This window comes from Natator depressus, chromosome 17, assembly GCF_965152275.1.
Source record: "Natator depressus isolate rNatDep1 chromosome 17, rNatDep2.hap1, whole genome shotgun sequence".
NCBI lineage: Eukaryota > Metazoa > Chordata > Testudines > Cheloniidae > Natator > Natator depressus.
In genome coordinates this window covers 5,409,077-5,436,616 of record NC_134250.1, presented here as the reverse complement: position 1 = coordinate 5,436,616, position 27,540 = coordinate 5,409,077, and the positions used below count along the sequence as shown (strand labels likewise).

Below are 27,540 nucleotides of genomic sequence, written 5' to 3'. Positions count from 1 at the left end.
CATAAGGGATTCACTTCCACTTAGCCATCAATGTTAGGACAGAAAACAAATTATCAGCTCCACGAGGCCACTGACCTTTTGCTTCTGCAAAGGTGTTTTTTTTTTTTTTTTTTTAAATGAGCAATAATTCTGAAATTGTTTTCTGTTTGTCTCAGTTTCATCTACTTTTGCAATTTCTGTGCCAGAGATGAACTGAAATTAAGTCACGAGGCAAGGGGATTTGATGAACACTACACAGCATTTGCAAGCAATACTTCAAACAAGTGCTCCATCTAGTGTCAATCATTATTAAAGTATGCACTGCAAACCAATCATATGATCACAAGTTCAACTGGCAGCTCATTCATTACTTTTTGTAACAGCAAAGAGACCTCCTTTAGTGATATGAATTCCTTGCATATGACTAGCTACCTTTGGTCATCTGCTCTTCTGGTAACTAGGTGATTCATGCTGTTTCTGTTTGAAAATGCCAGCAATATGTGAGAAGTTATTTTTGACAGTAGAAAGAAGCAGTGGGCCGATGGAAAAAATGTCTGAATTAGTGGCCAAACAGATTTTGTATCCCTACAGAGCTACATGTCAATTTCTATTTTTAAAACGTTATTTTCAAAAGAGATGTAAGAAAAACAATGTCTTAAGGAAATTAAGCCAGCAGACATGTTTTGAAAGGTGTCAGAATGAAGATTTATCGGAAGAATCATGTAGTCTTCTTCCACACTATATTTTAAAGCCATATTACATTCCAGCCTTGTGTTCAGAGTGACACTTAGAGGCAATGGTGAGCATTGTTTCCCAAAAGTCCAGTTAAAATGTTGCATTTTTCACTGGATAAAAAACAGAGAAGCAGCATGAAACTAGAAACCAATCCAGAACAGCAATTTTAGATACAGTCTAACATCAAGGAAGTTCCTCAAGATAACTAGTAAATGGCAATTAAGAGTAAGAATAACCATTAAATATCACACACTGACACTCAGGCACACTCAAGAAGATCCCTCTAGTAGTCAAAGAGCAACAAAACCTAAATACAAGCAATCAGATTTGAACTGATACTAATCACAGTCCCTTACTGACAGTAAACCTCCCCTAAAGTAGAGATTGCTTTAGATTTTAATACCTACCCCTTCATGCCACCCTCCAATGCTCTTTTACCTTCTGATATTATGATCTACCTCTCTGTGGATGGCAGGACAAGTAGCTGGATTGAGATCCTCTGAAGGATCCAGACAAATCATTGTTTTAACACTTGGAAAATAACCAACTAGGCTAGAGAGAGCAAACATCCAGGGTCATTCACATATTGGATCTACTGCACACATAATTCTACTGAATTATTTGCCAAGCTAACAGCTTGCTTGTGCATAGTTGTTCTGATATTACTATAGTTGTACATGTCAAATATAGGGCTATGTATTTTTAAAAGATGCACCTGTATCATATATGATATATGCTAGCACTTCCCAGAATAGCAAAGACGTTATTGCAAGCAGCAACAAACGCTCAGAAGCACATGGGTCAGCCTGACAGCACTGTTGTCTAATCATGTAATTGCATTTTCAACAATCTCACTGTGCATTCAGATTTGGTATGAGCAATTAATTATGAGTAATTTAAAAACACTTTACTGCTGCTCTACTCCCAACAGATCAAGTCGCTGAGGCCTGATTTGATTTTTACATCATTTTGAAGTGTTTTCATCAACAGTATCAAAGCAGAAATCTTTTTACCTGCTAATGAAGTGTACACAAGTAATTTATTGTTAGATCTGGTTTAAATGAGTATGTTAAAAATGGGAGGTGAATATATATTAACAACAAGGAGCATGTATAATGTGCAATGAACACAAAATCTTTTACCTAGAGAGCTTGTGAATTATTTTTAAAAATCTGATATATTGGACAGCTAAATGAACCAGTTTAGACACCTAATATACCTGTATGATAAGTTGGAGAACTTCTGAATACACCTATTTCCACCCGGACTAATCATTTATACTGCTCTTCTGAAAGACTTCAATTACACTCTGCAGTTGCACCTAGCAGTCACAAGTTAGTATTTTGTGTTTCCTTTGATGCAGGGTATAAATTCTCAGATTCAGGAGCTATCAGATACAGAACTGATATTATACTACACACATACACTTAACTCAGCAATAGAGATGAAAAAAAATTTTTTTAAAATAAAACCTTTGATCCTTAAATCGGTAGCATTCTGGAAAGTCAGTAAGAGCTCCATATATTTACGTTTAGAAGGATTATATTTTTATTGGTAAATGTCTGTAAATGTCCATTTCACCATACACACAAAGAGATGACAAATATTTCCATAGATTTTATATCAGAAATGTACAGATAGCCAAAAAAGAAAAATGCTGCTTGAGAATTTATTAGAGTTTGATTTAAGGATATTTAATTAGTATTTTTTGACATGTGATGTTGACAGTGTTTTAATGGTATAAAGCTTTAAACTTTTTGAATCTCAACATTTACTGTCATTAAATAATTATGGTCTCACCACCCACCATAATTGTGTGCAACTGTGAACATTTAAATTGACATCAATATTATCTGTCAAAATTATAAAACTAAAAATCAATTTCTGCCAAGCCTAGATACGTTGCAGATTTGTGTTTTTACATTTGTAGTGCCACCTAGTGACTGCAGGACCTGCACTACTGCACATAACTGAGTTAACGCAGCTAAGTGACACCATGGTTGAGAACACTGAGAATTGAGAAAATCTCAAGTTAACGTCCACAGAACAGTCATCATTTGGACCGCTTGTGTTTGCACAATATTTTCTATAAGTGTATATGGAAGGAGGAAAGAAACAGCATCTATGTTCCTCTACCTCAGTGGTCTCCAACCTTTCTGTGGCCAAGAGCACACTGATGCCTTCAGAAGAGTGTGGCGGGCAATGACGCTTCTCGGCGGCATTTCGGTGGCAACGCTTCTCTGGTGGCTGCACTCCTCGGCGGCATTTCGGCGGCAGCGTCTCCGCCGGAAGCACTCATTGGCGGCATGTTCTCTGGCAGATGCGCTCCTCTCCTCTTCGTTGCTTGGTGCCGGCGGGTGCCATGGCGCCCGTGGGCACCGCACAGGGGACCACTGCTCTACCTATTTACCACTAGGGGCTTGTTTACACCGGCACACAAAATCAGCACTGCTGTGATCGACGCAATGACATTGATTTAGTGAGTCTGGTGAAGATGCGTTAAGTCGATGGCAAAGTGCTTTCCTGTCAACTTCAGTACTTCATCTCCCCAAGAGACAGAAGGTAAGTCGGCAGAACAGCGTCTCCTCCAAACATAGCGCAGTGTAGACACCATGTTAAGCCAATGAAAGCTATGTTGCTCGGAGGGAGGGGATATTTTTCATACTCCTGAGTGATGTAATTTACATCGACTTAAGCAGCAGCGTAGACCGGGCCTAGGACAACTTGTAGCATTCTCTCCATATAATCAGGACCAGCTCTAGGCACCAGCAAACCAAGCACATGCTTGGGGCAGCATTCTGGGTGGGGTTTTGTTTTGTTTTTTTTGGCTTCGGGCAGCAAAAAACCTAGAGCCAGCCCTGCATATAGTGGGAAATTGATTCTCTGCTCAATTTATCCAAATAGTATGTAAACAGCACACACATTTTTCCTGTATTAATGCACTTACGTTAATTGTGTTACACACCTATTGAATTTTAAGGCCTATAATAAATTCCCTCTAGTTATTCAGAGAAGTCTATTTTGTCTGTTCTTTTACATTGAAAGATCAGTGTTTAGATGTTGCTGTTTTCTGGAATGACTATTGAATTTACGTTAAGGTCATCTGACTCTCAATCCACACAGGTTCATATGTTGGCACACAACCCCAGTATGTGGATGTCTCCAGTTCTCCCAAGTGTTTAACTGTACTGTGGAAATGCATTTTCAGAGAGAACTTTAGTCCCCAATCATGGAGTCTTCCACTATGCTAGTCCAACTTTCTGCTTCTCTCAAGTAATGTCTCAAACTGGAGTCAACATCTCAGTTATTTAATTCCATACTAATGTGTAAATTTTCAACAAGTCAGTGCTTTGAGTTACGTTAAATCAGTGGTTCTCAAACTTTTGTACTGGTGACCCCTTTCACATAGCAAGCCGCAGAGTGCAATCTCCCCCTTATAAATTAAAAACACTTTATTATATATTTAATGTCATTATAAATGCTGGAGGCAAAGCGGGGTTTGGGGTAGAGGCTGACAGCTCACAACCCCCCATGTAATAACCTCGCGGCCCCCTAAGGGGTCCCGACCGCCAGTTTGAGAATTCCTGTGCTAAATGGACTCACTATCGTAGACAGATGATCAGAAGCTGGCCAGAGTTTGAATGGCAACTAGGAGGTGCAGATAATAAAGACAGGGGTTAAGATTTTGAATTAGGGGCACAAATGTAAATGTTTGGTGGGTCTCATCCTAGCATTCACATTTGCAATACAAAATCCACCACATTTGGCATTATCTGCTCAAGAGAAACGCAAGGCTGAGACAAGAGGAAGAGAATCACAAATGAAACATGGTGAGAACTTCATAGGAAAAACTTAACATCTGCCCACACTGTATCTTGAAGTTCACATAGCAAATAGCCCCTCATTTGCCATTTCTACGTTTGCCTCCACAGTAAGATGCTTCAGACAAAAGATAAAGCCTATTTTTCTTTATCAATTGCCAATGGAGTTGAGAGTTTGACAACCATAGATTTGTGCCCGCTTAGTATGAATGTCTGATTTAACTTCGGCAGGCAGATGATGTGCCCTTGAAGGCAGCTTTATTGGCAGAAGGATTTTACAAGTCCCACAATAAGTACTTTCACTAATCCAAGCTTCTCTGCCTACATGATGCTATTTTATGTTGTGTTACAATAGCTGTTCACTCATTCACTCTGCAGACACAGTTAAGCCAGGTTAATGACTAGACAAAAATTAAGTGAACTACACATCTGTCAGTTCATGTATCCTGCTACAAACAGCCAAATGTAAGTAGAACACTGCCCTGTTTCATTTGCTTTTCTATTTTAAAGGATTTAAAATACTTAACATTTGAACTCTCCTTTACTATAGATCTAAAAAGGCTATTCACTGTACCTTATGGTGGAGTTCTTCAGTGATGCTGCATCTCCAATGTTTCTTTCCAGTGCCTATAAACTCTCCACTGTGTTACAACAAGTTGATGAAATGAATCTCTCAGATTTCAGGCATGCTTGGCTGCTATGTGACTTTTCACACTTCACTGAACTAACAATATATATAGCCTAGGATTAATGCTCTGATGCGCAGTGGGTTAAATGTCCACAATGTCCAGTTTTCCCAACTGTCCTATTCAGTTACAGTTTTACCAATATGCTGTCAGCTCACTGGAGCAAAGAGCCATGTCTTCCAATGCAGCCCTGATACTGCATAGGGCTTTTGGGTGCTATCACAATACAAAAGACATTCCAGTCTCTTCCAGTCTCCAAGCAGAAAGAAGCTACTATTTTCTAGTTAGAGCAAAGGATTTTGACAGTAGAAAAATCTAGGCAGGGTTCTCAACAGGAATCCTGAGAGCTTTGCCATTTTCCATGCACTCTCTTCTACTGTCAACAACAGACTGCACATGTAAGCCTATGCTTTAAACTTCCCCCTGCAAACAATGGAAATGTGTGTTGGTTTTTAAGTGTGGGATGGACAATTATCCTGCACCTGCTGATAAAAATATAACCTCTTTTTTATTTACATTTGCACACACATTCCCCTTTACTAATCTCTCCATTTTACAGAGGGGAAAAATAAAGGAAACCAAAGCCAGAGTGTATTAAAACATTCCATATAACTCAAATTAACAACTGAGTAACCTTCACAACCTTTTTTCACCTTAATTCAGAGTGAAGATGATAGTTACGTCTCCCCTTTTCTGCTCCCGACAAAGACTTTAAGAAAGCAGTTATGGTGCATACACATTCCTAATGCTCAAGTGAATGCATCCTTCACAGTTGTCATTGAGTCTGAGCAGCATTGCTCTATTGCATGGAAAACAACAAGAGTTCTCCTTTTTCCCCCGAAATGCTTTATGTGTTATTGGTCATGATTAAAGCAATCCTAAAATTAAACCATCAGTAACTGTTCCAAATACAACATGGGGTTGGTTGCACAAAACGGTTTTAATTATTTTTTGCAGCCATGAAGCCTTTTTTAAAACCACGATAGTTGTTTTGTAATCAAAGAACTGGCCCAATGGAAAACAAAATTTTCCTGACTTTTCGAGGTAATTTGAAGTTGAGATAAACAACACAATGTGGTTGTCTTCAGAGAGATTTAGAGGTTAATTTAGTGTGGTATCTAGACATATTTTTCCTGTATCTTGTTATTATTTATAAAACAGAATTACTGTGGACTGAGCTATAAGAATAATTTACTACATGTTTCAGAAGCTTCAGCTAGGAAAATTAACATTTTGATCTACCAAAAAAACCCAAGCATCCTAAAAAACCTAGTCCAGACCCCATTTTCCATCTGTTACAGCTACTTCATACTAGAAAACTTCCTTGCTTATTTAAGTGCATTAACTAGTGCAGATAGCACTGAAAATTATCATTACAAATTATGGATCCAATTCTGCAAGGTAAAGACGATCTCCAACTGCAGGATCTCACCAAGAATTCAATATGATATATAGCATAGAGACAACAAAACAAGGTTACAAAATACCATTTAGCAAAGATGACATCACAAAGACCCAACAGCATGGATGATTTTTTTTTTTTTTTTTTAAAGTCCACAAGTATATAACACCGAGCTCATATATAGCACTTTTCATCCACAGATCTCAAAGCACCTTATAAAAAGGAATAATGTGATTGGAAAGGAAATGTAGTTGTAGGTTTCTTACCAAATAGAGTAGAAAAGTATGAAGACCTGTTCCGAGTCCAACAGAGGACAGAATGCCTAAGCCTACCCAGTAGGCACACCACAAGAATTTTTTCTCCATATACTGCACATACTGAAAAACAAGAAAAAATCACAAAAGAAAAACAGGATGAGTGAATTCTCATGGAGGAGGAAAGAAAGGTGCAGTTGCTCTTCCGAAGTGCTTAAGATAATTTATTAGTGTCAAAATGACCGAACTTGAATTCTAGACAGTTCTCAAAACAGGCTGATCTATGTAAGGTATAGCTAGTGTTAAAGATATTATATGTAAACGGCAATGATCCAAAGAGGATACTAATGAGTGTACTCAATGGTAAATTGGTTAGTCTCTAAGGTGTCACTAGTACTCCTTTTCTTTTTGCGAATACAGACTAACACGGCGGCTACTCTGAAATGGTATAGTTGTAATTCAATTCTAGCCACCATTAATGTCTGCATGATAAAGCAAAAGACCTGTCGGGAACACAGTGCCTGTGAAAGGTTATGGGATGGATAACCAGGAGACTAAGCTTCCATAGTTATCCACACAACAGGTACGGAAGTAGTGTAAACTTCCTCACCATGATCTGCCAAACTATCTCAATCCTAATCTGTCAGAGCCACCTAGTGGTCAAATGGGAGTTCAGTTGAACTCTAAACTGACAAAATTGCCAGCTACTACCAAATGTGAGGGCAGTTCTTGTGAAGCAGATATTTATCCACCGAGAACAGGACTGAGCCACCAACTCATTTCAGAGGCCAAACAGCCAGATGGTAGTCAGTTAGTCACTATCTACACTTAGTGGACTTAGTCACTATCTACGTGGAGTGAGTTTGAGTGTTTCTATATTTTCTTAATAAAAGCAATGGTAAGAGAACACTTGGAAGGGGAATTCTAAGTGATTATTAGCCTCTGGATTTAAATAAAGGTGTGCCTGTGTTAAAAACAGAACAGCAAGTGTAGGAGTTCTGCAATGTTACAGGCTCTTGATTTTCCAGGTCAAGGATAAGAACAAGATGAGTCACATCAGAGGATGGAGAAAACGAGCACTAGAGGCCATTTTCAATATTGAATGCTAGTCAGTGAAAGGGACCAACACCAATCCGAAAATGGCAGCACCTAGATCTCCTGGCTGAGGTTGGGAATCAAAGCCCCACTGAAATGCAAAGGGTCATTTCTCTAGCACCAACAAACATTTGCATAGCAACAGGGAGGCTCTTGCTATGCCTGTAAAAGCACCTAAAAGGCAGTTAGCCTAACAGTTTGGCAGAATGAAATGTACTTTAATGCTTCAAAACTGCATAAGATTCTTCCCCAGGTACATGACTCATTGGGCTGACCTATTCTTAGGTCTCACAAAATTATACCAAGGGATTCAATTACAATCAGAAAAGTTATTGTGCTAGGTTACTACATAAAAGATCTGGTGTGGGAGTTAAGACTCTTGCTGCACATGTTGCAAGCACCGCAGGTGGGCAGTCAAATCTCTGAATGGGGAAGCAGGTGGAGTTGGATTTAGGCAAGATTTTTGGAATCTGAAAGGGCTGCATGGAAGAGAGAGTCAGAGCAACAAGAAAGGATAGCTGATGGCTTCCAGCCAGCCATCTCCTTTGCAGGGCTGGGCTGACAGGGCTGTCTCCCACAGGACAAGATCAGAGACTTGGTATTGCCTTCCTCCCTGACTTACATTTCTATAATGGTTTACATTTTTGCACCAATGCAAAAAGTATCAATCAATCTTCATATCACCTGAGAAGGAGGTAGGTATAAAATCAATTTTAAAGGAATTGGGAGTAACAGTACTAGGATTTGAACTCAGGAGCTCCTGATTCCCACCCCCATGCTCAGTCCATTAGACTATTCTATGTCCGGAGAGAAAGACCATCCCAGATGGTTTGAAGAATCCTCTGCAAGGAGGAAGAAACAATCTACCTGGGAGCCCTGACATTTTGGTAGATTATGGTCCCATTTAGCCTTAGTTTTCCTGACAGCAGAGCCCAGTGCTGAACACTCTGAAAAGCAGATGTGGAGTGGCACTTATTCAGAGATGGATGACAAGTAGAATACATGCGGCTGCACAGAGGTGGACTGAATGATCGGATAGGTCTTCCCTATCTTTACCATCTATGATTCATTTGCTATGCAGCAGAAGGGAGTGCACGACAGGGGGAATTAACAGCTGCATAAAATGAACGCTCAGGTAGATGCATTACCATTCCTGTATGACATTATTCAATCCCCTCAGTGTACGTTTTGATAGGACAAGGATAGGAAGTGCCAGCCATAAAAGAAAATAACTTGGATGAACTGCATACCTGTTGATGTGTTCCTTCTATATAATACGCAGCTGTAAGCACTGCAAGCAGCAGCAAAAAAGACACCACGATACTTCGGCGATGCCACAATCTTAAAAGACAAATTACAGTTAGGGTCATTCATATTTTTCCATTCGTTGCAAGGCCACCTCTGTGTCACTGTAGAACAGCTTTATTGGGGTGCATCAAAAGGGTAAAAAGACAGCCTGACAAATTTGTTATTTTAAGATATAGGTCAAAGCTCTCTTAAAAGAGACTGAGGAGTCTTGATTGTTTAATGGGAATCTGATTTCACTTGGAACTGGAATAAGAGAGTTCTGTTATACAAACTGAAAGTATTTTTCATCCAATTAACTCCATGTTCTACAAACATTAAGCCTTGACACCCAAGATAACTGGTACTGCCATATTATCAATTTTACTGAGGGGTAAAGCAAGGTACAAAGTAGTTAAGTAACTTAGCCAAGGTCACAGTAAGTCAGTGGGAGAGCTGGGAATAGAACCTAAAACTCCTAACTCTGAGTCATATGCTCTGACCAGTAGGGCAAAGTGGCATTAGAAAGGGTAGTCTTATAACTATTTGGGTTCTCTCTTAATCTGTTGAAATTAAACCTTGAAAAGGTCTCTGGTTTCAGCTCAGAAAAATGTAATGTGAAAACCTTCCAGTTAATTATCAAGTGTAAGGAAATTATCAGTGGGGGCGGAAGGGGAGAAGTATTTCTTTATGTAATTTGAGATCCAGCTACTTTGGATTTTGTGTCTATCTAGCTTTACAAGGCTGCAATACAACTGTTCCTTTTGCTTAGTTGTGCACAGCTGGTTTAGGCTAGATCATTTATTTTATCCTTTTCTTGGCAATCTAACACAATTACACTCTCACCTAATGCCATATTACAGAAATTTTAATTTGCTGTTTAATCGTGTTTTTAAAACAACACTATCAACTGCAATTAAGTAAATTGTAAAATAGTTAAAGTTTCAGGTACCACACTAGTCCCCTGCCAATTTTTGTCTTTTTACAACCACATCTGCCCTTATATGGGGTTTTTCTCCCCTGCTGCGCTGTGCAAATCCCACATAATCAACAGGGAGGAATTGCCATATAGGGGAAACAGTGAAACTGACTAAACACAAATCACTCAAATGCATGATTAAACAAGGTGAAAACTCCCTAATCTCTTTCAATTATAGAAATATTTGGTGTTACTTGTAACAGTAGGCTAAGAATTCAGACAGGAAGTGCAATTCTTAGATTGACAGTTACCCTTTAAAGCACCATTTAATAACAATATAGTATAACCCAGCATAGGACAATCTGAATTTGTGTCTGTTAATATGTTAAAACAGAATCAGTTAAATTATTTTCTGTGAATACTGCATAATGTTAGTGTCCAAAATATTGCTGTGTTACAATATAAGATGTAAGACAGATACACAAGTTTAAAATATAGAAAGCCAGGTACCAATCAAATTGGATAAAATATCAACTCCAATGTTATTTTCTAGGGTGTACTTTAGTAAATTGTTAGAGAATTTTAAATAAACAGTGTCACAAATGTATATGGGACATGGAAAAACAGTTCTCAAAAGAAACAAGCCCAAGAACACTGAAAGAAAGCAAAAAGTGCAAGAGGATATTTTTTAGGAATACACTACATAAGCCACAAATTATTTTTCACATGGGTCATTTCAGAAGATCAGCGTTTAAGTTACTCACTCCTCTGAATGGGCCCCATATATCAGCACTCTCCTTCTGGCCTGGAAAGTGGGTGAATGCAGCTTATCATCAGCATTCTCAACTGACTAAAGGGCTTGTCTATTCAGAGACTTGATGCATGGCAAGTCGGATGTGAATCTATCCACACCAGCCTGCCGTGCTGTGGCCAGGGCTGTAGACCCTGCAGCTGTGCACTAGAAGTTCAGCGTGCTTTGACGTACACAGCAGATTCACATCCAAGCCTGCCATGCACTAAGTCTCCATATAGACAAGCCCTCAGTAAGGGGCATTCTAACAACGGCACTGCTAACATTACCCAAGACCACATCAGACCATACCTACTTGGTTGGAAATTGATCATTTGATCATAGGCTCATTCTGAACACAAGTCCATTAATTATCAACATGCTAGGATGGCTTGTTATTAATGCTGTTCTCCCTTGATAATTTTATTCATATTTATCCTTCTCCAATACAAAGCTTTTCATGTTTAGTACAGTAAAAACTTAACTCTACCCTTCCCCATTAGGAAGGAATGTTAGGCAGGTTGGGGGTCACAATCCTAATCATAGTGAGAGCCTATTCAATATACCATTTGCAAATAATGGTTTAGAGACAGCACCACCATAGATTATTTCCTACTGTGGAAGGGAACACGTCGGTTAAAAGCAAAGTCCTCTCTATATTTCATAAACATCAATACAAGTGCCAGGCAATCTTGAACTTTGCCCTGATAGGGAGTTACTAATATCCCTTAATGAGTTTCAAAGGCATATAATAATAAAATCTGAGCTCCCGTCTAGATGCAGTCATTAATACAATAGTTCATGCTGTCAGGCTCCCTAAGCACTATCTTGTCATTTCAAAGAAGGATATTCAATTATTCAGAAATAAAGACTCTGATTCTTTTCTATTTATCAAGGCAATTTGGAGTTTGATATCAATGCAATTTACACACAAGTTTTGGTGAGCAGTTGAGAACATGGTTTGTTTAAAATAAATTTTAAAAAAAAGAGTATTTTTCTTTGAACCAGATTTATAACCGTGAACCATCACGGAATGTGAGATGCCACAATGATCTACTGAATCAAAGCACCCCACAGAGCTTAGAGATGGAAATTAAAGGTGATCTTTACTTTATGGTCCATTCCTTCAAGTTTATTAGGGTTTCCAGGAAAAAATACTGCAAGGTAATGAGTGGTTGTCTCCAGAGCACAATATTTTGCCTCTCTTCTCGGTCCCTTCGCTTCCGTTCACATGGCAAAGAGGGGTCTGGAAATGAAGATGGATGGAAGAGTTAATACATCGACAAGCTGACAGTTCACATTCCACCCCAACCAAAAGTTCCATGATATTTTTAACTTCTCTGGGAAATTAACACTTGTGCTCACAGCAGTGTCTCCTCCTCCCCTTGTAGAGAGTTCCTCCAGGGGCTCTATGCATGTGAAGTGACCTACAGCAAAGGAAGGCTCATGGTTCCCCCACTCAGCTGACCAATTGCTCCAGAGACTGATGGCCATCAAAGTATTTAAACAAGAAATGTGCTGACCTGGGCTGCAAGGAACTTAGGATTTGTAAGTCTTTATGCAAGAGGCTACACTACTTGCCTCCATAAACGGCTATATTCAGCCAATATCCACTCCCCATTGCAGGAGCCAAATTTTATCTTGAACTTTTTAATTTGGTGCCCTTCCAAAACTATTTCCAATCAAATTGGATTGAATTGCATGTGCTCTTTACACAGTTTTGTCTGCTGGCCACTGTGTAACTGGAGAAGAACATCATTCACTGTGCACAGAACCTCAGGCCATGCATGAACGGTTACTTATAAAGGCCCATCCACTCTATCACCCAGACAAAGTGAATCCACCGAAAAATAGGGATCCCATCTAGAGAGCGCACTTTTTTGTTTGACCTGCTGTCTTTAACCAACTTAGACATTATAAATGTGAAGAGACGTTTCATTCCAGTAATTCAGTTATAAGACTAAACACTGCACATGGTTTAAAAATCCCTGGTGTTACACATTAAAAGTTAGAGAACAAGAATGGAAGGATTTTTATGGGCAGTATTTAGTGCAGTTTTTGAGAGTACCATAAACACGAATAAAAACTAACTAATTTGGATCAGGATGACTTGTCCAGGATCATGTAAATCAAGGATTTTGCCAAGCTTTTCAGAAGAACTGGAATTTTGTTCACTCAGAAGAGCATGTGTGCACTGATGTAAACAGACAGATTACGAAGCAAACCAAGATATAGATTGGTTACCCTCATATTCCAACTAACAGTGATTTTTCTATTGTTTTGTGCATCTAATAAAGTCAAATATTTATATAGTGCTTTACAAGTTCAGAGCATTTTACACACATTAACTAGTAAACCTCACACCCCTGTGAGGTAGATATAGAGGCCAGCGCATGGCCATACAGTATAATCAGGACTAGAATTTAAGGTCACTTGACTTCCAGGCCTGTGTTTTAGACACTGGTCCATGTTGCCTTATAAGATAACCTCTGATACAGTTTATTTCACACATGAATTGCATATTGGATCAGACATTGGTTCTCTCTAGTCCCGTATCTTGTCTCTGACAGTAGCCAGCACCAGATGCTTCAGAGGGATGTGCAAGAAACCCCATAGTAGGCATATGCAGAATCACTTGCCTTCCAGGGGAGTCTCTTTCCAACCCCTACTAGTTAAAGACTGATTTAAGCCGCTGAAGCATGAGGTTGTGTGTCCCTTCTATAACTTTAATATAAAAAGCTTGTATATTCTTGTTATCCATATAGATATCCACCCCCTCTTTGAATAGTGCTATATTTTTGGTTTCAGAATCTGTTCCATTCTCTGCCATTTCACAGAACATCTTTAACAAAGACACTTCACAGTTATTAAAAGTGCTACAAGATGGACTATGAACAAATACCAATACAAGAAATGAGGGGTTGAAAAAGACCACAAACTTAGCAAAACAGTGTGAGGAGGAATAGAACAATTGGTTAAAGAGCAATAAATGAGTGGTTTGAAGAAATCTGGAAAAAAAACAAAACAAAACCTAATGGTATAAACATAGAGGGAGATTATTCCACCAAAGAAAAACAGAAAGAAGGGAAGCAAAGGAAACAGAGATGGCACTGGCACCCACTGGTTTCAGAATGGTGAAGTCCAGAGTATATATATATGGCAACCAGTGACTAGAGACGAAGTAGGTAAGGAAAGAGAAAGATCCAGAATGCTAAACTGCATAGGGGCATGCACTGGCACAGACAAACCATATGAAGCTGACAGGAAACAAGGTAAGATTATGATCATTGTTATGAAATACAGCATAAAGCAGCTAACTGGTTATCTTTCCATAAATAAGATCCCATGCTCTAAGCATTAGTTCTATCTTAGTTCAAAGAAATGGCCCACTGACAGAAACACACCGGCAAAGAGTAACCAAGAGAAGCTAATTGTTTTGTCAGTAATTCTTCTTTAGCAAATGGCAAACTATAGTTTACAGAAGGGCTAATTCAGAAATTAAAATTTGGGTTTCTCCCAAAGTAGGGTAGATTTTTCATTGTCCGAGTACAATCTCTGGTGTCAAAGGGCTGAGTTGCATGGAATGCTTTCTAAACCTAAATACCTGCCAAAAGATTTTTTTTTTTTTTTTCATGTAGCACCTGATGCTGCAGCTCTTAAGCATACACTCATTCAAGTCAATAGGATTTGTGCATGGTAAGGATACGGAATTGGTTTAGGCAGTATATTTCTATGTCAGTCTCCCCCTCAGTTCTACTTGGGCTAAGTTTCCCAACCCACATATTCCCTCAGAGTCTGTTGAGGGTAATTGCAGGTACCAGATTGACTAGACTAGAGGGGGAACAGCCATTTTCAGCCTACCTGTAAAGTTCCCATTGTGCTGTTCTTTGATCATTCCTATGCGTCTCTGGTCACAATCTGTTCCATTCTCTGCCATTTCATAGATCAGTCACTTATGAGGATCTAATAGCAACCAAAAAAAAAAGTGTAAGTATAATGATTACCCATAACAGATAAGATTCCATTTATTACTTATTCTGAGGATGAAAAGGAGAGATCCTGCATCAGTATGCCGACGTCCAAGCCACCCACGTAGCATGCTTACCTTTCTTGCAATACAACATTATAGAAATGTTGGAAGTGAATGAACTGCCAATATGGCAAAGGCAATCTTAAACCACATATCTCACATACACAGAAACCTAAACTGCAGAACCGAACTCTGATGTGATCCCTGCATTATTTACAACATTCCACAAAGTACAACTCTGCTCAACTTTTAACTATCACTTCTACTAGGCAACCCATTTTTCCTGGTTCCATGAGTTGCCACTGAAGACAAGTTTCAGTTAATTTAAGCACTAGGTACCTTTAATGTGACACATGAGAGTTCAAAACTGAAGTGTGGTGAACACAGAAAGAACACACACCACTACAGCCACTGGACAAATAATAGTATGCTACCAGCTGGCTTTGCAGTTGACCAAATTACAAAGCCAAGTTGTAAATCGAAAAACCCTACCTAAATTAATTCTGAAATACTTACTGAAACCATATTTCCATATTCTCGATGTTCTTCACACTAGAAACTAGATCAGACTGCACGATGGCACATGCCCACCAGCTAATCATGCATGCAACAATCCACCAAATAGTTCACATCCTTAATAAAAATAACCTAGTTCAAGAACTAGGATATAGATTTGTCCCTTGTTTGCTAAAGCACAATCTAAAATTAAAAAAAAAAAAAAAACAGTAAAAACATGCTCTAAATCTGCCTCCTTCTAAAGTGATCTGAAAATTATACATTTCCCCCATTATTTGCTCTTTTCTTCTGTCTACATCTTTTCATCCTTAAAGAATTTTAACAACCAACTACGTTCTTCCTTATTCATGAGTATAAGTGCTGCAACATGTGGGAGGACAGCCTGAAATAGAATGTTGCAACAGATATTTTCTACTGACCAGCTGACAGTTCTTATGCAATAAAACAAACAAACTCCCTCCACAACCCAGTGAGGTTCCCTACTTTAAAATTTAACTCTTGCATCTTAAAATAGCCTCTCAAAAATTGTTTTGGGAGAAATACTCTAGGAAGCTAAAACATCTTCTTTGTGTTAAGTTTCTCTTGGTTTACAAAATAAGATTTACAGTTTTTGATAGTCTCCTTTTCCTTCTGACATGAGAAGCCTATTAAAATGATAGTTATATAAACTGCACATTGGTAGGAAATGAAAATAGTTTTCAAGACAAATATGAAAAAAGAACCAAGTGGACACTCAGCTGTGCAGGAATGAGAGGCTCGCTCTTCAGTTTAAGGGGAAGCGGAAACTTTAAATCTAGTCAATTTAAAAAATAAGTTGAAATATGTTTCAGATACAAGGACTTGCCCCAAATGTCCCTTCCTGACTTTTATTGGGTTACATATCTCAGTTTACTATTTTAACAAATGTTTTTCACAACACTGTTGCTGTGTAAGAAATCCCACATAAACAGAAGAAACTGACTATGGCAAATGCACCAAGTTATTCTTTTTTCCCTTTTTATCAATACTATAGTTTAATCTCTTTCAGTTGTAGGAGTCTCATGTGTTACTTGTAACACTAGCTGGCAAAACATTTTCAGGTGGAAGTGTGATTTTAAGTTATTATCCCTTTAACTAAATACCCTATTTCTCTGCCCAAAGATGTAAGCTTTATGAACAAAATCAGCCAAACGTCAGTAATCACTCATGCAGTCTTTCCGCCAAGAAATATTTCCCCATAATTAACAAATGAGCAAGAGCAACATAGTGTTTAAACAAATTAGTGTTTAAACTAGTTATTTTGCAAATAGAAACTGTTTAGTCAAATGCTAAAGGGTTCCAAAAGGACTAAACCAATAGCAGACAAAGCAATGTGACCTTGCAAAAGCTTCCTTTTGTAGAATGATAGATACCTGAGAGGCTGCAAAAACCTGCCATGCCTTAAGGATCACACAGTGCTGAAATGGGACAACAGCAGCTTTACAACATAGCTATGCTGTCACATGAGAATCCTTAGTTCAAGGATGTTCTCAGAACTGCTACCAGGGCAGACAGAAACTCTCCCGATTTGTCACCCACACCAGTTTTACACTAGCATAACCCCATTGTCTGCAGTGGAATTGCACCAGTACAAATCAGAACATAGCATGGGTGTGGCTATGTGACACAGGGACAAATGTTTGACCATCTCTTGATTTCAGCAGGGCAGCAATTCCACGAAGTGGCAGACTGTATCACTTCTAGTGACCACATTTATTAACTGGCTATGCAAGAGAGGTTTACTAGGCTTGGGGCTGCAAAGGGAAATAGTGAAATTGGAAGACCATAGTTGCATTTACTGATGATTATACAGGTACCATTTTCTTAGGGAGGTGGTTTTTGAGAGCCAAGTTGAAAGACTGCTCATCTCTGAAGTCAGCAAAATACAACAGGCATTATGCATGACAAATGTAGCCAACATGCATTTCAAAACTGCATAAATAAGATCTATTTATTCTTTATTTTAGTTTAATTCTTTTTTTTGCACAGTTTTAGCCTCCAAGCTAGGAGAGTTTTAAGCAGTGGGGAAAGATTGTGTCTGTACACTCTGCTTAATTATGTTTCAATAAAATGGAGCTAGTGCAATATAATTCAAAGTGCTCTGATGGTTTGATGCTACAATCTAGTTTTCATGCAATTCTCCAATGCTTAATGAGCTGAATTCCACCGCTGTCCATTAAACACTTTAAAGGCAGGAAAAATCTACAGCTCCCAGGAGCATAGAGGCTCTGTACTATACAAATCCAGCTAACAGAGAGCAAATCTTACCTTGTCTGCTTGGAAAGGGCTTAGCTTTGTGTAATGTTACATCAAATACACAAATTAGTGTTTACAGTAAAGCACGTATATAATCTCCTAGCAAACTTCTGTAAGTTACATAATCATTAAGAAGGTCCCAAGTACATTTACTCTATGGCAAAACTGTAAGGGCCTATGCAGCAAGTTTAAGCACTTGGGTTCAGAAGTAGGGCATTTAGTGCTTTTCACACTGCAGGTCTGAGTGTGGTGCAGTTGACAAACTTTGCCCAGGTTTTTGTTTAATTCAAAAGTTATTTTTGTTTTACTTAATTCAAACACACTCAAATATACAAACATCTCGCTGCGATTAAAAAGTGGAAGGATGCACATGCAGAAAGTAAAGCAAGTTTAGCTTTTAGACATTTTAATCTGTTTGAGGCCTAACAGACACACTGATCCTGTCAAGGAAATTGATTACTGTATTACCTATATGATTGGGGCCAAAGAGGGACAGTAGCTCCTGATTTACTGGTGTCCACGTAAGACCCTTCATATGTTGCTGACCATCCTCTATGATCTTTTGCCAAGTATTTAATGAATAATGCCGAGATGCCTCACCCAGATCAAAGAGAAAAAGATACCTGAGGACAGTCTGCTCAAATCTATCTATAAAAGGGGTGCAGGTGCGTGCGCGATGAGCAAGTTAAGCCCCAGCACTGAATCAGACCCTCACCTCTTATGAGCACTGAAAAGGAAATGCATTCCGTATCTAGACAGAAAGCAGCCTAATATAATGCAGTGACCGGCAAACAGCGGAATAAATCATTCAAAATAGGGGGTTAAAGAAGGCAACTTTCCCTTCATTTTGCATCTGAGCTATTTACACTGTTTGTGTGTTAGAGCGATCCCAGGATTCACTCACAAAAGGTTCTTGGCGAACTGCCCACCAGCCCCACAATACTCTATTCAGCTGTAGTGTGATTCATAACATTTTTCATCACAAAGACAATTACTGGTAGTCAAAGTGTTACTTTGTCAACAACAACAAAAGGCTCATAAAAACTGTGGCTGTTACTATGGAGTAAAATTACAAACAATTCATAACAACAAACTATTGTAGTGTCAAAATAAAACCAAATTAAAACTCCTGATTTAGAATTCCAGTCAACTGTACTTAAAGCATAGTCAGCCTGGTGTATAAAATCTTTCCTTTCAGTATTGTGAGGGGCCTGCTGGAATGCCCTACTCTGGAGCTTACCCAAAGCTAATCTCCAAAAACACCAGCCTGGAGACGTTCCATTCACTCAGGAACTCACTAAGGTATCTTCATCTTCCAACTCACAGTGACTGAAAGTCATGCAGGAGACGTACTTTGCACTCCAGTCTGAGGAGCGAACAGTGCACTCCAGTCTGCAAGAGGTAAACAAGTGCTTCTTGAGAATCCCTTATTTCCCCTTAATCACTGCACCTAAGATTTTTGGAGGAGACCTTCCCCGTTATATTTAAACATCAGGGAAACAAGTAAATGGTTTTAACAACTTCATGGTTTTCAAAGACAATACAGGGTAAGTCCAAGGCCAAGACCTCATTAGGACAAATAACTCAAAGTTAGCACATGAATCCTTATCCCAGTGCTGGGCAGCATACAGGTCTTTAAAAGTGCTATTCTTAGGCCTGGTCTACACCTAAAACTTAGGTCAACCTAGCTACCTCACTCAGGGTTAGTTAAGTCGACCTAACCCCTGTAAAGAATTCTTTGTTGACTTAGCTGCTGCCTCTCGAGGAGATGAATTTACTACAGCAATGGAAAAACCCCTTCTGTCACTGTAGGATGTATGTACAGAGGGCGTTACCATTTAAATTTAAACTGCAAGTAACTACAGACCAATGTGAGAAAAGCTACATGATGTAAAACTACAATTTTAGACACGTTTTTACAAGACACAAAAAGCCCCCTGCTCTTCCACTTCTAATAGAAACAACAACTCTACAGAAGTGACAAAACATGAATAAGGCTAAGATTTAGTCATGGGTATTTTTGGTAAAAGTCATGGACAGGTCACGGGCAATAAATAAAAATTCACCACCCATGACCTGTCCGTGACTTTTACCAAAAATACTGGCGATTAAATCTCTATTTCTGGTGCCCCGCTGCTCTGGGGGGCTCTGCGCAAGTGCTGGGGGTTGACTGCTCCCCAGCTGCTGCTCCTAGGGATCACTTTCCGGACAGCCTCCAAGCACCCTGGGGCCGCTGCTCCAGCCGCCCTGGGACTGTTGTTGCTCAGGCAGTCCCCAGGGCACCCCCAGGATGCTGTTCAGGCACTCCCCAGAGCCAGCCACACCAGACACTGTTTCCGCGGTCCCTGGGACCAGCTGCCTGGGGCCTCCCAAGCAGCGGCTGGTGCAGCTGGTCCCGGGGACTGCTAGAGCAGCTGGCCCTGGGGTTGCTCCAGCAGCAGCCAGTGTGGCTAGCCATGGGGCACCTGAGCAGACTGCCCAGCTGCTCTGGCAGCCCTGAAGTCAGCCGCACAAGCCACTGCGGAAGTCACGGAGGTCACAAAATCTGTGAGTTCTGCGATCTCTGTGAAAGAATCGCAGCCTTAAACATGAACCATGTGATTTATCACAAGTGAACTAGACTGTAGTCACTAGAAGTCTACAGATATTTAACACTGTTTTGGAACAGATGTTCAACCCTAATGGAAAATGCTATTAGCATCAACATGACAAGGCCCCTTGAAAGAAACATCTTCACTAAAAGGTAGCCATCCAGTTCTGACTCACATTCATAACACTGCCTAACATAACTCGCTGCAGTTCTCAAGCATGACAGGCCACTAAAACCCTGATCACAGAACACAAAATAGTAGGAAGGCACTGAACAAATGACCAGTTGTGAGTTTCTCTGTCCACTGAGAGCTAACATTTCCCTTTTTACAACACCAAATGACCAATTAAACATGAAAGTCCATTCTTTCCACAGTAAATACAACAGGGCCCAGGATGCAGAGACACGCAGAGAGCAGAGACAGTGATCTAAAACAAAGGTTTCTTTTTACTTTAGATTTAATTGCCTCCCTCTACCACACCCACACTCATTACTAATCCAAAGGCAACAATGTTGGCTTGGTCTACACTACCAACTCAGGTCCGTATAACCATGTCGCTCTGGGGTGGAGAAAATCCACACCCCGGAGCAACATCGTTTTACCGACCTAAATCCTGGTATATACAGCGCTGTGTCAACAGGAGGGCTTCTCCCATACACACAGCTACCACCTCTCGGGGAGATGGAGGGCCTACACTGACAAGAGAACTCTCCTATCAGTGTAGGTAGTGTCTTCACTGAGCAGGGCAGATGCACTGCTGCCCCATTGTGGGTGTGGACAAGCCCTTAATGAAGGCTAGATTGACAATGCCTTGTTCTTATCAAAATAAAAACACTTTCCTCCACTAGATAGTCATGGATTATCTGTTCACGAATGAATTTCTGCCAGTAAAGAACAAAAACCAGCCTGCAAATGAAACATTAATATACCTTTTAGCTTCCTGTTCAGTATTTCAGATCTTTTTCTCCTCTTCTGTGTATTAAGCCAACAGGACAGTCTACTCTCTTGTCAGCTCTGTAGACATTCAAGACCAAAGTAAGTGCTCTTCTCCCAGATCTTCTGCCCCCTATAGAGGAAGATATTGCCTGCTCATCACATGATATAAAACTGACAATTCATAATTTGACAGTTAATAACTCCCCCAAAAGCCCATAGAAAATATAAAAAGTAACATCTTGAGATGTTTTAATACTTTGAAAACTCAAGGGGAGCATTCAATTAAAAAATTAGGACACATCTTAAAGGCATTCAAAATCTCCATAGATCTATCTATAATGGGTTACTTTGATATGAGTGCATATATTCCAGTACTAAAACGCTCTTCTAGCTAAAACTGTTTAATCCCACAAAGGAAAGGACAAGTAATTTAAAGACCACAGGCTTCCATTTAATGGGTCATGCCTCTGTTCACCAGACCTACTTTCCAATTTTTAGTCAAATATAGCTTGAGAAAAGTCATCTGAAAAAACCCCCGATGGCTAACTTTTTCATCTTTTCAACAAGACTTTGGGATGCCTTTTAAAAAGAATTAATCCATAGTGCTCATAGCCCTCCAATTTTAGTGATGCCACTTCAGTTATTAAAAGCTCGGATCCTACAATCAGATCCACATGAACTGAACATTTGTGCCTGTGAGGAGCCTCACTGACTTCAACAAGGGCTCTGCATAGTTTAAAATGGTCTACCTGTGCAGCTCCAATTGGAGGATCAGGAACAATCCGAGTACCTGAGTGATGCATATTTGCATTAGTCCTTTTTATCTATATTGTATAAATATTAATAGCCAAAACGCAAGCCACTGAGGCTGTACAAGTTATCTTCAGTGGTGCTTATTTGTGCAAACTCTGCCTGTCCTCCTCTAAAATACCCAGAAGTCATTTTTAAAAGTTATTTCCTTTAAAAACAACTTAAGAAGTAATCTATTTAGAATAATTATAGGGAATGTTAGTATTCTGTACCATTTTCCAAACTGAGGACGGACATCACTTCAGAACCAGTATCCCCACAGTTCTGTAATTTCACATTTTCCTAGTGAATTTTAGAATGGAAAAAATGTAAATAAGGAGGCTTAATTTAATTCTTCCATTAGAAAAGCAACAATTTGGCTTTACTCCATGTTAAGGAGCAGACAGGAACTCAACACATTCAGAAAATAATCCCATTTTATTCACCTTTTTTAGTAGAGATTTTAAAAGTTGCATTTTTATAGCCAGGCTCACTTCCTCCTCACAAAAGAATGAATTCTTACTCCCTTTCAAAGTGTTTCAGGTTGAGTTTTTGCCATTCATGTTTTTTCCACACAGCAGTGAATTGGCTGGCCCAGCAGTCTAGAGCTGCCACGACAGGGATCACAGGTCAGAGTCCTCACTCTGTAAGCTGACAGGAGACAACATGCCTAACCTAGGGGTGGATCATGAAGCAGGGTGCCAGTTCCCTGAATTGCTTTTTAATGAACTCCTCTGGGCTGAAACAGACAGTGCTCTGAATGGCATTGATAGGTTGCAGACGAAACCACTTCTAACTCTCCAAAGAGAGAGGATGATGCATGCCCCTAGGAAGGGAGATGTGAGGGGCTCCTCAAAGACCTCATAATAAGTATTGCAGCCAAGTTACTGTAAAACTCCAGTACCCTGTACTTTAACAGTGTGACATAAGACATTAAGCCTGTTACATATCAAATCATCACTGGAAAAACTGTTACCCCCTAGCTTATTTTGAACCAGAACACACTAAGACAACAAGCTCTTCCTCTACCACATTAAGCTGGTGTCTGGAAAGCATTGTGAGATACTACTGTACCTTATAAACAGAGACTAAGTGGTAAGTATTACACACAACACCCAATCAATGCTCTGTGGCTCGGGAGGACAGACGGGACTAAGGGTCACAATTTTGCCCATCCATACAGAGCAACTGGGGCAAGGTTTGAACAGTCCCTTTGGCAGAATTAATGGTTTGAAAAGCCTGATATGAGGACAAATAATGGATTCTGAGCAAGACATGACAGATTAGAGAGAAATCTTCAAAAAAGAACATAACCACATTTTTAAGTGGTTAGACAGGTACATAGCTTTACCTAAACCCAATGTCAAGAAGCACAAAGCAGTTCATGCAGGGCCACCTGCAAACGTTAGTGCTTTTAATACCGCTCTAACACAGTACTCAACAATGCATTAGAAAAGTTTAGACTATCACCAGCTTCCACAGACTTATAATACAAACAGAGGCAGGAAATGACATGGTCACAAGGTAGAAATAAGTTTAGTGCCGAAAGGTAATGTCAGTAGGAATTAACTGTGGGTGAGCAAAGAGACAGCAAGGCTACAGTTAGAATGAATGGGCAACACTGTAGTCCTGGCATAATAGCAGCCTGTAGCTTCACAACCTCTTACCCCCAACCACTGGCTGGTGGAGCAGAAGGGTTTTATAGTTGATTTGACTCTACCCTGTTTTCTAATCAGAGGATGACACTTGGTCCCAGGAAGCAGATGCCCAAGCCTGCCTGGTCATTAAAATTAGGAAGTGCCTCTTCTGTATGTGGAACCACATACCCTGGTTATTCAAATCTGAAAGGGAGAAAAGAGAGGTTCCTAGTGGACTTAATGGGAAACACTCACTGCAATACTCTACAGCTGCCACTGGGGACTTTGTCTCCCCATTCACCTGCTCTGCATGATTCCCACACCCCAAACTACATCTTTCAAAACATGAGACTCTGCAACTAGGACATACTTGACTGGACAGCAGCACCCCAGCAACACCAGTTGTGTCACACAGGTGAATTCTGGACCTCCTAGAAGCGGAACAGGTTCCTTTGAAGAGGGTTCTTCAGCAGGGAATGCTAAGAAATTAATTTAATTAGGAAAAAAAATTATAGTTATACTAGAACTGCTGCTACTGAAGAATGAGTCAGCCAACTTGAAGGGCATGCCTTTCACATCCCTGAAACACCCAAAGTCTAGCCAGCTAACACTGGGATCTGGCTGAGCAGAAGTATTTATCCTCAGGTTGCAGAAAAAAAATAGAATTTTACCTCCCAGGTAACAAGTTGTCTCCTGTCACATCCATATACCAAAAGGTATGGTCACTCATACCACACTCACTGGGAGACTGACAACCTGGGGACAAGAACTGAGAAGCCAATTCTAAATCTCAGTTCCCTGAATGACAGAAGACAAATGGCAACCATTTTCCAGGTCAACAGGGGCAGTAACACCAAGGTTGGCTTCTTCCAGTCCAGCACTGCTATTACCACAGGTCTGAAATAAAGCCAAATGGCAGGTTTGGTCAGAATTGAAGTAGATAATGGGTTAACCCAGAAAGCAAAATAAATATCTTGCTGCACCTAGTAAACAGATGTAAGTCTCTAAAACACGCCAGTATATATATTGTACAAGCACTTTCCACAATGTGCTATTTTTCCTGTACACATTAAGCCATGTAAACTGAGACATAAATATTCAATAATTAGATGTTACTCTTTTTCAGCAGTATTAAGTGTTTGGGAGATCTGATTAAAAACTGTGATTAAGATGGACTAAAATAAAGGAAGTAGAAAAAAAGTTTCTCAGTACAGGATTTAAACATGGACGTGTCAGAAGTTAAGAGGTCAGCACTTTCTTTCCATCTGCTCTCCTTTCCCACTGCCATTCCCCATTTAAGAACTAGAGACTGACTCTCCTGCTCCTAACCCTGCTCATAGACAATGCACAGAACTGCCAACTTCAACTGCTAAAAGGAAGATACAAAGCTCAGTCCAAATTAAGAGATGGTGCTGAGAAAAGATGACATTTCCTATTGCACATGTTTTTCCAAACTTTGTATCCTATAAAAGTTAGCTGAAGTAATCACATAACCAACAGTTACAATGATTATCATGGAATAAAAAAAAATACTCCCAAACCGCAAATGCAATATGATGTTGAGACGGAGAGGGTTGCCATTAATGTGAATTTTTCCAGTGGGGCACATTCATGCATCAGAAAGATCTGACATTTACTTTGTGAGCATTGTGACAGGACGAAGGTTTGCAACCCCTAATAGGACTTATTAACATTTCACAGTCTTGCAGAGTGTGGAATCATACCATCAAGACTGTAACAATTTTAGATGATCAAAAGCCCAAAGGAGAAAGTAAAGGCAAAGAGCAAATGCCTAGATGGGCTTAATACAATTTAAGCAACATTATTTTGTTCGTCTGCACTACCTTCCCTCCAAGGTGCTCAGAGCACATTACTAAAGTTAATTAAACCAGCAAACCCAATTGATAGGCAAGTGTTATTTTCCTAGATTATAGATTAGCCTACTGAGGCACGGAAGAGAACTAGATTCTGAAAAAGAACTGCATGTACAATATATATGTCAGTGGTATTTCCAGTTCTCCCACTGTGACACCTCTTACTGAAGCTCAGTTTCCCCTGCCTGTAAATCAAGGATAGTACAAATCAGATAACTGGCAGTCTGTGCTCAGAATTACTCCGTTTCATGTGCAAACAGTAGTCGCTGCCAAAGTAATCATACAGATAACTTTTTGTCAAGATCAGGCAACTTGTCTAAAGTCACACAAACTGTCAGCGGCAGAGCTGGAAGATAATGCAGGAGTCCTAATGCCCAGTACCTGCCATAATCACGAAATGACACTGGCTCTGGTGAGAGAGAATAAGAGCTAAGATTCTGGGTCCACAATACAAGCCCAACACCGATCACAAGCCAAAGGGAATAGACTATTACCTGGGTATAATAGATAGGGTGGCATTTACTGCTGAAGATGGCGTTATGGGTAATCCTGCTGCTGGAGGGTGAGGAACGCAAATCCCCAGTGATGGGGTAATTAGGGAATAGAGAATTTTAACAGCGAGAAAGAGAAATTACTTATTGTGTCATCAGTCATTCCCCCTGGGGCCAGTACAAGGATTCCTTTTTCTACAATTTCCAGAGTTCTGTTCAATCTGGTTTGAAATGTCACAAGCAATGGGACTCGTGTGTCTGTTGGGGGACTGTTCTGCAGCAACACAGCTCACTAGCACGGAGTTTTCACCATAATTCAGCCTATTTTTTTCTCCCATTGCTTCTAGTCATATGCCCAATGTGGCAAGCTTTAAATATTCATGGGCTACATCCCTAACCTTAGTCATCTCTTAGTCAAGCTATGAACAATTAGCTCTTAATTTTTTCCTTATGAGTCAATCCCTACAGCCTCAATCATTTTTGTTCCTCTTCTTAGAGCTCCCTGAAATTTTTCACTCTCTCTGGTAATGTAACCAGCCATTACCACAGCAGCCATCATGCAAGAGCCATATGGAGCCTCCCTGCTGACTGCACTATGATATTACGCCCATGCAGCCTAGTACTATGATGTCCTGTTTTGACTGCCATATGTCACTCCAAACGGATGTCTAATTTGCAGGTCACTCTCCCCCTTAGTCTCTCTTCAGGTTTCTGCCTCCCATTGAACGTGCACGCTGACAGTTACTTTCCTTCCCCTCAACTCCAAGAGGAAGCCTATTTTGCTGTTATTTCTTGCCTATGTATCCAGAGCCTCTTTAACACTTTTCTATCCTCTCAACGTAGTATTAGCTACAAATTTCATTAGTGGACCCTTCACTCCTGCCAAGTTATCAATGAAGACGTTAGTGAAGGACAGAGCTAATACAGCACACACACACACACACACATATACACCCGGACACCTGCCCTGGCTCCACAGACTGCCGTTGAGCATCACTCTCTGTTCACGGGCTATGAGCCAGTTTCCAGTCCTCACCGTAGCCTCCTGCCGGGCTGACAGGACTTGGCTTGGCTTGCAGATAAAGTGTCACAGGATCACATGGGATTCTGCTGGGAAAACAGCACATGGGCTCGCCTGGCAGGGTTCCCTGCCCCCCCGCTTCCCGCCCCTAAGGCTCCCTCCCGGAGATGCTCAGTGATGGGGGAGGAAGGAGAGGAGCCGAGGAAGGCTCCCTGCCTCAGGGTGACCCCCGTAGGAAGAAGAGCTGGCCCTGAGAAGAGGGGGCGGATCCTCCTGCCTCAGGGAACGGGGTAGGGCTTGAGGGGTCCCCGCTGCAGGCTCAGAGCTGGGGGACGCCGCGCCAGGGAGGCCCGCAGCTGACGGGGGGCTGAGGCAGGACACGCGGGGGTCTCTGCTCCAGGGGCCCCACAGCGCAG

General features: G+C 40.3%; 1 protein-coding gene across 8 annotated transcripts in view; it reads right to left on the bottom strand.

Moving 5' to 3' along the window:
• Positions 1-27,540, bottom strand: part of VMP1 (vacuole membrane protein 1) — an 89,018-nt gene that overhangs the window by 60,918 nt on the left and 560 nt on the right. For 2 of the 8 annotated variants that reach the window (XM_074975029.1, XM_074975028.1), the window contains exons 2-6: positions 21,306-21,442; positions 14,827-14,928; positions 12,076-12,211; positions 9,223-9,313; positions 6,890-7,000 (exon numbers count right to left, since the gene is read on the bottom strand). In XM_074975029.1, the coding sequence (XP_074831130.1) occupies positions 6,890-7,000; positions 9,223-9,313; positions 12,076-12,211; positions 14,827-14,902 (414 nt within the window). In that variant the 5' untranslated portion in view covers positions 14,903-14,928; positions 21,306-21,442. Of the gene's footprint in view, positions 1-6,889; positions 7,001-9,222; positions 9,314-12,075; positions 12,212-14,826; positions 14,929-15,511; positions 15,645-19,025; positions 19,178-21,305; positions 21,443-23,768; positions 23,914-24,108; positions 24,215-27,139; positions 27,185-27,540 lie in introns of those variants that run through there. The other 6 variants (XM_074975034.1, XM_074975031.1, XM_074975032.1 and 3 more) reach the window with 6 other exon arrangements.